Source organism: Apis dorsata, unplaced genomic scaffold (genome assembly GCF_000469605.1).
Source record: "Apis dorsata unplaced genomic scaffold, Apis dorsata 1.3 scaffold_265, whole genome shotgun sequence".
NCBI classification, from domain to species: domain Eukaryota; kingdom Metazoa; phylum Arthropoda; class Insecta; order Hymenoptera; family Apidae; genus Apis; species Apis dorsata.
In genome coordinates this window covers 1,360,102-1,371,859 of record NW_006263543.1, presented here as the reverse complement: position 1 = coordinate 1,371,859, position 11,758 = coordinate 1,360,102, and the positions used below count along the sequence as shown (strand labels likewise).

The window sequence follows — 11,758 nt, the reverse complement described above, 5'->3', positions numbered from 1 at the left end:
TATATATATATATCGGGTAGCAATTCGATAGCAGCCGATGAGTAATGTTGTTGGCCTCGACCTCGAGAGTCTCGGTTAGCTCGAGTCCTCGATAAGAGATTTAATCGTGTTGAACGATCGTGCGGGAATGCATTGAACATCGAGGTGTGATGAAAAGCGAATCGGTGAAACGAACGATTTAAAAAAGTTTGTCTTGAATTTTTGGGATAAGGAGGAATCATTTTTCTACAGACGTACGAGGATAGTCGAAAGTTGAGAGATACGTTACATTTATAGGCTAATGGTAAAGTAGATCTACTTTATGTGTGTATGTGTGAAGAGATGTTGGGGAGAGGGGGGAGGGGTACACTCACCGGATTCTCCGCGAAGAAAGCGTCTTCTTGACGTTTCGTAGGCAGATCCAAGAAGACGGACGATCTAGACCGGTCGTAAAGATCCACGTCGACGAAGAAGTCGAAGAGGGGGGCGCCGTTCACCCTCAACAACCTCGAAACTAGGGGTGTTATGTCGACCGGTGCAATGCTCTTCGGCGGTAGATAGCCCCCGAGTTCGCGTAAAAGCTCGTAAACTGAAAACAAGGTGATCGTGAACAAGGTGTTTCTTTCTTTCCCCTTTAACGAGGTTTCGCGAAGGATAGAACGATAGAGAGTGTCGTGCTAACGGAATTCATCGCGAGAAGAGGAGGGGAGGGGAAGGAAAAGAATAACGGTGATCGAAAAATAATCGAAAATTCTCAGGGGCGGAGGAGAGGTTTTTCATTTAAAAATCGATACGTCTGTTCGACGAGAAACACGGACAACAATGAGCAGGATGAAGGTAGAGCAAAGTTCAGATCTCGATATATTCATCTCCCTGTTTAACGAGCGACTTTTCATCATCGGCCATTTCGGGTCCATTCCCCGTTCTTTATCAACACGGCCTATCGTGGATGCAACGATAAACCGATGAATAAAAGCGCGTCGGTTCACCGTATGCGCAACATGGGATCACCTTATCTGGGTTTACTATCGTCCTCTCGTTCGGGGAGAATCGACAACGACCTTCGATACGTTGCTATCGAGAACCTGTCACGCGTTTCGCTATGTTTGACGATCGTCGTCATCGACCTTGATCGATTGATTGATATTTCCGATTACGTCACGAGTCGTGGGACGAAATAAGAGAAAACTAGGTGATTAAGAGGTTCGGTCGATCGACGAGTTGAAAAAGTTGGATTGTACGCATTGAACGAAAAAGAATTTAGCAGTGGCTCGTTGCCGAGTATTATATTGTCCCTCGTAAATATCATTGGCTGAGCTTATCTGTTTATGAGATCGTTAATTCACGATACAATTTATTATTTATCAGAAACGTTTCTCTTGTTCTTTTTTAATGCCCGATAAAGTTTCAATCCGTCTTGTTTTCGCGATCATATTCGAATCAAATCTCTTTTCTTCTTTATCAATTTATGATTCGCGATTAAGTAATATAATTTTGCTTATGTTATTCTTCTCGCCAATAATTATCAGCGATTGGAAAAAAAGATTGAAAAGAAAATTTTGTCTCAGAACCCCTACCCCTTTCCCCTTTTATTTTTGTTGTGAATGCCGATGTCATCCCAGGAAAATTACACGTTCGAATATACACGGTCGGTGGAGAATTTCCATTAGAAACTCACCCCTTTAAGAGGAAGGTCTGAAGCGAAGAACTAAGGGGCAAACCTTAGAGCTCGATAAAGATGGCATCTTGGCACGGTGGATATATCCACGCTCTCGAAATCCTGGCAAGTTCGCCGTTAAGTAAAGGTTCGCGTGATTTCAATCGCGGCGAACAATCGCGCGCGCCTCCCCCCCTCTTGCACGTACGAAATCGAAATCAACCACCGCGTCCTCCACCTCCCTTCTCTCGATCCTTGTTCGTCTGTATGTTCGCATGACGCAAGCGACATACACGGATTGCTTGCTTTCGATCGACGCCCGAAATTCCTCCCTTTATTTCGCCCCCCGTCTGCTCTTCATCTCGCGTTTAAAATTTTCTCGAAGAGTAATAAAATATCTTTTCTTCGAGATACAAAAATATCTTGCACTTTAGTTCATTGTTTATTATTAATCGTTTAATTATTCGAAAAAGATTATAATATATTACAATGAAAATGCAGGAGCTTGTTATGAGAAAGAGAGATTATGCGCCGAGTTTTCAAGTTTTTAATTAAGATCGATATTGTTGTGGTTATCGCGTCTGATATTCGCTGGTTGCCAATTAATTTATTCGCGGCTTATCACAATGTGGAAATCAGATTTTAACGAAAATTGAAACGAAGAAATTTTGTAAGTTTAATAATGCTATTCAAAATCGAAGTTATTCCGATTAAAAATTATGAAAATTTAAAAAAAATGTTAAAGAAACATGATATAATAATAACAAAGAAACATTCGTTTCACTGTGAAATCTTTCGTAACGTAATTATAACTCTATAAGGAAGGAGTTAATAATAATTATCTTATCAATTAGTCTTTCTTCGATTCTCCAAGATGAAAATCTCAAGAATACTCGATCGTTCTCTTTCAATAATTAAAAATATTCATACGTTACAATAATATAATAATAATAACGAAACATTCGTTTCAAATTAAAATAAAATTATCTTCGATGATGTAATCTCAACGAATAAAAATGTTAACAATTATTCACTTATTCTCTTTTCAATCCAAGATAAAAATCTCGAGAATATTCCATATCATTCTCTTTCAATAATTTAAAAACTTCATCATACACATGTTACAATAATATGATATAACAATAAAACAACTACAACTCTCAAGGAATAAAGATGTTAATAATTATCCAGCCAGCCACTTTTCAATATAATATAATATAACAAAAAACAAAATCTTCGACAACTCTAGAGGAATAAAGAAATTAACAATTATCCAGCCATCTCTTTTCAATTCTCCTCAAGATAAAAAATCTGAGAGAATATTCGATAAAAACTTCATTATACGCACACGTTACAATAATATGATATAACAATAACACAACTACAACTCTCAAGGAATAAAGATGTTAATAATTATCCAGCCAGCCACTTTTCAATATAATATAATATAACAAAAAACAAAATCTTCGACAACTCTCGAGGAATAAAGAAATTAACAATTATCCAGCCAGTTAGTCTCTTTTCAATTCTCCTCAAGATAAAAAATCTGAGAGAATATTCGATAAAAACTTCATTATACGCACACGTTACAATAATATAATATAACGCAATCTTCGTATACATAACTCTCAAACAACAACAACCAATGAAATTGACAATTGCAATCCTCCAACGGAGATCAGATCCCTTTTTCGATGAGGAATAAAAGTCTTTCAATAAATGAAAACTTCATTATCATCCCCGATGGACGCTGGGAAACGCGTCATCCGCCCCGGGAAGGGAATAAAAAACCCCGCACGGTTGGAAAACTAATTTAGAAATCCGCAATTTCTCCCTCGATGTGTGCATATATATACACAACTCTTTCCAACTCTTTCCACGAGATCCCGCTAACGAGATAATTTTCCCCGCGTTTCTCGACCGAGGCCGGGTCGGCAGTTGATTTCACTCGCGTTCGTAATTAGAGGCGTCCTAACGAAACGCGTATACGAGTGGATCGAAAACGCGTTTAGAGGGAGGGAGGAAGGGGCGAGCCAGGACGGAGGGAACAATCCGGAAGTTCCATTTCCGCAACCCACAATCTTCCCCGATTTCCTAGGCATGGAAATTCAATCGGGATACGGCCAGCTACTGGCTTTGAAATTAACCGTCCCCGACCGGCTTAATTCATCCCTCTCCATTCTCTCCTCGAGAATCGACCATTTCCCCAACCCCTTATCACGCGTATATCGTCGTCACGATGAAACGCGTAAGCTGTGGGCGAAAGCTGTTCGTTTTTCGAGCTCTTTAAAGATTGCTCGTTCGAAGATTTCGAGAGAGAGAGAGAGAAAGGGAGGGAGAAAATTCGAATGCTTGTTGTTTAAGAATCACGGTATATCGAAGAGAATTTCAATTAGTCGAATCGATACGCTGTACGTATCTGTTTCATGCTCAAGGTCACTATTATTGAACGCTTCTACTTGTACGTGTATATATAACATTATCGAATCGTCTTAGAATCGATGCTTACTTCGTTGCATCAGAGAGAGAGAGAGAGGGGTAAAGGAAAAGTCGAAATCCTTGTCTTTCGGCTGGAAAAAGCATCAAACGCGATCGGTTCAAAGACAGGGAAACGCGTGAAATCAATTGCGCGGCATAAAGAAAGAAAAAGAAGAAAGAAAGAAAAAGAAAGAAAGAAAAGAAGAAGGAGGGGGAAAAGAGTCTGCCGCGCTCCTTAACCCTTCCATTCAGTTCTGGGTAGCGACGAGGAGACGTGAACTTCCGGCTTTCAAGGGAAAGTGCACTCTTCCGCGTCGAGAACGACTTTGACGAACACTCTCGACTTCGTGAAACACCCACCACCTGCCCGTTGTCTCTCCTCCCCTTTCCATCGATGGATGAAATTATCCTATCCTTTTCCACCCTCCCCCTTCCCTCTTCAATCCCGAAAAATCCAACGAAACTCCAACGTTTTCCAATGAGTTGAAGAAAGTTACGGAAGTGTCGACCGATCGAGATTGTCCTTGACACGGTTTCCGAGTCGAGCATTAACATTGGGAGGGAGGGAGGGGGTTAAAAAAAAGCTTCTCGTCATCAACTGCCAACCTTCTCTAACGTGCCTCGATGCGATATCTATATATAGAACTACTTTGGTACTACCTTGCTTTTTCCCCCCCTCCTCCACGGTGGCACAGTCGCTGCCGTGGTTATTTCGTGTCGAGTATTCCTCGAGAAATTCTACACTTCTCTCACCGCCCCCTTCTAACAAAACTCACGAACCAATTCTTTACCACTATTCCCCGACAAATTTATTTTAGGTATCGATCACGAACGAACTGTTGGAACGGAATAACTGTTCCTCTTATATAATATATCCGATAAATTTATTCCCGATAAATAAATAAATAAATTCAGGAGGAGGTGGAAGAAAGTTTAGTTTCGAGGTTTCCAAGTTTTTTTGGATCGAACTCGAGCATGGAATTTCCATCGTTCCGTGTTCCAGTAGGAATAGTTTCCCGACGTAGACGTAGGAGTAAATCATCCGACCGGACGACGTAGCTAGCTCGAGGCCAAATCGTCCAACCTTGACACCCTTGGCGACTTTCGCCTCGTTTTCGTCGTTTTCTTATTTGCCAACGGCTTATAATCCCAACGCTCGCCTCCTCCACGATTAATCTTCCCCTGTTAATTGGGTAATGGATCGTCGCCCGTTGCGCGAAACACGTCGGCATGGTACAGGTGCCAGCCACCAGTAATAATCGATTCCTCGCGTTCCATCGTGCCACGTATATATTCCACGGCGGAGGGAGGGAGAAACCGGCTCGATTGTCTCGGAGCGAGACGCGTAGCTATCTCGAAACAGTGGCCAGGCGAGTAGAATAGAGCGGTTACAGCTCTCTGGATCGAAGTGGATCGAGACAGCCTTGTGTGATAAAGTAGATTATGATATATACGGTTCGTGGCCAGACGAGGATACGTCGATCGTGATAAGTAGAATGAACGATTATAAAGACAGGTAGATTAACCGTAGTTACGATCAGACGAGTAGATCGTTCTTGATCGATGTGGAAGTGAAGGAAACACAGGTCAAAATAATCGATCATAAATCGGGTAAATGGGATAATTTATCTATCTCGCGATAGAGACAAGTAGAGAATGAAATATCCACGTTGTCGAGTAGAACGAATTGGTTATACGGCAGACGAGGAGAATGAGTTAATAATAATGGTCGAACAAGTGGAATAAAATTGTCCTGGCTCGACAAGTAGAACGGGATAATCATTGTGGCGGCAGCTTGTTCGTTTTAAAGATTAGATACGTGATGTTAGAATATCGTAAAGAGATACATGCGATTTATTTATGCATTATGTTTTCCTCTCCGTTTCTCCCCCACCGTTGATTAAAATAGAAATCGACTTCTTCGAGACAATACCACCCGCTGTACTACTTTGAAAGTTTGCAGGCTTCGCTATGGTAACTATACCATGGTACAGTTATACAAAGGCGATACCACGAATTATAGTCCTTTGTGATGGCATATATATATACACACGTATAGTAGAATACTAGAATAATAGGATTTAGCGTGAATAGAAGCGTGAGCAATCTTGACCGTGAAAAGCCTAACCAATTCCATCTCTTATCCTTGATTGTTGCAATTAATCCAAAATGGAATCAATATCGAGCCATTCCAACGAGAACAAATATCCTTTCTCTCCCTCTCTCTCTCTCGTTCAGATTTCAAATGAAAGATACCGGAACATCAAGCCTCCTCCCTTCGGAAGGTACTTGAAAATGAAATTTGCAGAGGGAGAGAAGTTATCGTGTTACCAACCAGCCATTGTAACGCCCGAAGCAAGAGCAATTCTATAGCAAATTGCAGAAGGGTGGCGAAAGTCGTTCGCGATAGCGCCGCACGGGCTACAATAACGAAAATAGTAGAAGCATCGTCCCCTGAAACGAGAAAACGTGGAAAAGCCTTGCCTTCGCGGCCGATCTTCAACGAGGATAATCGTGGATGATCGAAGTTGGACGCGAAGAGGGACACGAATATCTCGACCTTTCACGATCGACATTCGACTCGACTCGACTCGACTCGAAAGCAGAGTCGAAGAGTCAGCGGGGGGAAAAGTGGGTCACGGATCGTGACCCGCGCTCGTCAAGACGCACGCGAACCGACGTTTCCCCTATTCTGCGGCATGCGTGTACGCTTTTTCACCGCCTCGTCGTGTCGTATCGCCTTTATCGTACGCACGCGATCAGATCCGCTGCGCAAAAAAAAACCCACCTCCACCTCCGTCTTTTCCTTCACTGCCCCCTCAAGGACCCGATCACGCCGTCCAATGAATACGGTCTCCCGTATAATTACGCACAATCGAGGGATAGGTTGCCAATCTTACGATTAAGCGTGAAAAAAAAAAAGAAAAAATCAGGAAAGGTTTTCCCTTGCGCGAATCTTAAAATGATCGACGATTTCTCCCCGTGAAACAGGGTGTTAACAACAGCGAGATTTTCGAGGGAGGAAGAAGGCTATAGTTTATTGCTTTATTATTCCGTTCCGTTTTATTATTCCTTCGAGGTTGGTTGGATACGACGATCGCCGATGGGGGACGTTCTCAAAAGTTTCAAGGTTTTCTGGAATTATCAAGAGCGATACCGGCCAAGTTTTTAAACCGCTTAAATGATTTATTTCAAGAAGAAGCAGTTCTGCAAAAAACGAGCGTGTAATCGCTGTTGGAAAATAATTTGCGCCGCGATCGAAGACGAAACAAAATGTTCGAGCCGACGTCGGCCAAGTTTTTCCGACTCGTTTCCTACTCGTCGCGTGATCGATGGTCCGCCTGACTATTTTTATCTGTCGTTTATGTCGTTCCGGAATAAGAAAGGCGGTCGTCCAAGGTTGTTCGCGAAGACGCTGTCACGCGGTGACTCGAGCATCTGCAAGAGGTATGCGGAACGACGAGAGATTGGCAAACGAGCCGCGACCACACACGCGACCACCCGTAATATCCACTAATTGTTCCCCGATTAATTACGCGCCCACACGGCCGGGTACAACCGAGCTAATCCGCCGCTGACATTATTATCCGGCTGATTGTCGGCTACGTTATCGAGCCTCGCGTCGACGTCATTCCGATCAGCAACCATTTACACCGGCCAGTATCGTCGATTCGAATCTCGATCACGGTTCGTGTCTCGTTTCTCGGGAGGGGGGAGGGTGAATTGCTCGATGACGTGTGGTTCAATTTACTTTACTTCGAGCTTTATATCGATCGATCGATTTTTGTTCACGTTGTTTCGACTCGTGTCTGCACGTGAAACCATCGGCCGTTTAAATTTAATTGCGCTCGTTCGAATTTCGCGTGAAGGTGAATTTTTTTATTCGCGGTTGGAGGAAGCAATCGTTGATTCGTATCGCTGAATTTGACTCGAGTCGTGTTTGAATAGGAATTCTCGTTCAAATCTTGATTGCACTCGAGTTGTTCGAATTTCGCGTGAAGGCGAATTTTTTTATTCGGGGTTGGTGGAACGAATCGTGGAGGCGTATCGCTGAATTTGACTCGAGTCATGTTTGAATAGGAATTCTCGGTCAAATCTTGATTGCACTAACGTTGTTCGAATTTCTTGAATGTGAAGGTGGATTGTTCGCGGTGGGAGGAAGCAATCGGTGGTTGGTATCGCTGGATTTGACTCGAGTCGTGTTTGAATAGGAATTCTCGTTCAAATCTTGATTGCACTCAAGTTGTTCGAATTTCTTGAAGGTGAAGGTGAATTGTTCGCGGTTGGAGGAAGCAATCGTTGATTCGTATCANCTGAATTTGACTCGAGTCGTGTTTGAATAGGAATTCTCGTTCAAATCTTGATTCCACTCGAGTTGTTCGAATTTCGCGAAAGTGAATTGAAGGAAGTCAAAGAAAGCAATCGTTGATTCGTATCACTGAATTTGACTCGCGTTTGAATAGCAATCGTCATTCTCGTTCAAATCTTGATTATTATTCAAATTTTGAAGATAGTTGAAAAGTAAGTAATCATCGGCATTGATTGAATTTACTTGACTCGAATCTGTGCTTGGATATCGATCGTATAATTCACATGAACGATTGAAGGAAGGAATTCGTCGATTCGTACCACTGGCATGATCGAAACTTTAATGTTAATTGAAGAAGCGAAAAGTTTCCCCATCATGATCAATGGACTTTCTCACGATTTTGTAAATATAAATTATTCACGAGCAATATTCATGACGTAATGGCATCGTTGGACGCATTTTAACCATCGAAAGGATGTTATTGTAATATAGCTATATAAAAGAGCAAGCTATTCAGCTTCGCTCTTTTAAAAACTTTGTGCATCTCTCTCTCCTCAACTGAACACTACTGGAAACTCGATCTTTGGCCTTCTTATTTACACATAAAATGTACGTAATATTAATAACTATCAGAAAAATCCCGACATCTTTCTATTCTGCAAACTTAAATAATAACAATCCACTATTACACATCTGGCGATATTTTAATCCATTCCAATCTCTCCTATCGATAAATATATCTCTCGACGAGATCCATATCCCTCTCCTGCATTCGTATTAATTCGCGACTCACGATCTCCTCATATTTCTTCGACCGGGTCGAGATCGATCCGCCCATAAATAAACGCACGAACGAATAAAAATTCTTTTTCAAAGAGGAAAGAAGAAGAACGGAAAAAGGAAAAAAAGAATTCGAAACGTCTCTCGCCATAAATCACGAAACTGGTCGAATAGCAGCCAGGATCACCACCACTACTACCACGGGGGAAGAGATTTGATCTGATGAAGGAAGAAGAGTCTGAAAATGGCCGCTAGGAAACAGAGAGAGAGAGAAAAAAATTGTTTCATGCATTGGAGCGCGATGTTACCCCTTCTCCCTCTCCCCCTCCTCCCTGAATGCAAATCGCGGCGAGATAAAAAAGGCAACGGGCTGATCGCCAGCAAACTGTCCATCCCAAACGTGGCATACGCTTCGAGAGTGCTCGCTCCGCGAACATAATCCGCGAATCAACCCCCGAAAAACTAGCCTCTCTGACTTCTATGAGGGAGGAAAAAAAGCGACGTGTATGTGTGTGTGTGTGTGTGTATATGTGCGTATGTTTCACCATCGAGACGAGCTAATCGATCGACATCCACGTTTTTTCCAACCTCGTTCTTCTCCTCCTCCTCCTCCTCCTCTTCTTCCTTCCCTTCTGTTTCTTTCTCGTTTCTTTTTCTCCTTCTCGCGAATTTCAATTATGATTGAAAGAATTTTTTTGCCACCCGCCGTTGCCGTTGAGGTCTCGCTTGAGGTCTCGCTTTAAAAAACGAGCCGCAAGCGAGCGCCGCGAAAAACCACCACACGGGTATAAAATTCTACTACCGTTCAATTAAATCCGCGTTGACACGCGGTCAGAGACGAAAACGCCAACAAAGTTTGACGCTCCACTCCCTTTCTCCCTCCCCCGTTTTTCACGAATTTTATAACTCTATCCATCTAGTCGAGCGGGATTTTCTTTTTTTTTTCTTTTTTTATAAATACATTTTGATGAAAATTTTAATTCAATTAACCCAGAAACGTGGATATGTGGGATCGTTATCCAATGGATAACCGGTAACACGGAACGCCAAAATTTCGCGCAAAGATTTTTTAAAAGAGAAAACCGACAGATCCAGCTTAGTCAATTAACGTGGAATGATACACCGAGGGAGCAAGGTAGGGAGTTGCGTTTCTCCCCGCAACAAAGCGTGCCACCAGCGTGCTTTTTGTTTTCCTGACGACCTGCTCGAACAAACTTCCAAGGCCCGTGTTCGTATCGCGATCGCAACGCGGCCTTGAGCCGCATTTCCATTCGATGTGCACCACTACAAATTCTTTTTTTAATCGTCGAGGAGAGGGGAAGGAACGGAACGTGCGAGCAAACGCAAAGAGCGGAATTAAAAGCGAGAAAAGAGGCAAAGAGTAGTAGGAGCAGTTTGGTTTCTTATTCGAGGGGAGAGGCTCAAGGTTAAAATCTGAAAAGCACATCCTATATTCGTAAATAGCTTTACACGTGGCCAATTGCAATCCGGTTTCGTCCATAGCGTTGATCTCCACCCACGTTAGTTTCGCTTTGCACGGCTGAATCGGTCTAAAGTCTCAAATCTCCAATCCATCAATCCCCCTTTCGCCCTCTGCATTGTCCATGAGCTTCCGCCCCCCGCTGCTTTCCCATTCCTCTTACCTTCTCGATCGTATTTTCGTAAATGGCGTTAAACAGCATCGATCCGTTGACCCCAAAAATCGTGGAATAATATTCAAAAACCTTTCCAATTTACGATTTAACGACGAAAGTCCTGTCATCATTTTCTTCCCTTTTCAAGCAAACGTATTCGAAACGTAAGTAAAGGAAATCACGGAGGGGATATAGAGAGGAAGAACATATACAGAAGAACAGGGAAGAAGTTGACTTTTTCGTCGAACTCGTGGTGCATATGCAAGCGTAAAGATTGCCAAGGCGAGCCAAGGACAATCCCGCTATAAATTTAAAGTTTCTTCGAATCGCGGCTACTTCGAATCCATTTCTAGCGGAAATGGACAGAGAGAGAGAGGGAGAGAGGGGGGAAATGGTCGGTGCTTCTCAGACGAACGTGGTCAACGAAGAGTATCGATGATCGATCGTGTAGCTGGTATCGATCCAACTTTAAGAAGCTAACGTGGAATTGAACGATAGGCCAGCAAAGGATTTCTCAGAAGGGGGGAAAGCCACGTGGTCGTTGCATTACGAAGGGGTAAGAGGATTCTCTCCTCCCCTCCTCTTTTGTTCTTTCTCTCTCTTCGATATCTGACGATTATTCCATCATTTGTAATCAATCCCTTTCCTTTTCGAGGTTAATAAGCATCGAAAGAAGGAATACTCGTTCGAATTTCGTAAATTTTCGTGGAATCGTTGCAAGCTCGTAAGCTCGATGCAAACGAGTCGAATGAATTTGAGCGGAATGCGACAGCGGTTTAATCACGGTTTAATCAAACGTTCCGAAACGACCGATTCGATTCGATTCGATTCGATTCGATCGATCCGGACACCCGTCGCTGTATTTTCAAGCGGACAATCAAGTGCAATGCGACAAGTTTCTCGTTGGCCACGAGACCAACA

The 11,758-nt window shown here is 42.8% G+C and overlaps 1 protein-coding gene across 5 annotated transcripts in view; it reads right to left on the bottom strand.

The window, feature by feature from the left end:
* The window catches only part of LOC102671618 (endothelin-converting enzyme 1-like), a 69,270-nt gene that overhangs the window by 32,824 nt on the left and 24,688 nt on the right, over positions 1-11,758 (bottom strand). For all 5 annotated transcript variants that reach the window (XM_031510871.1, XM_006616565.2, XM_031510872.1 and 2 more), the window contains one exon: positions 354-568. In XM_031510871.1, coding sequence (XP_031366731.1) covers positions 354-568 — 215 coding nt within the window. The remainder of the gene's footprint in view (positions 1-353; positions 569-11,758) is intronic.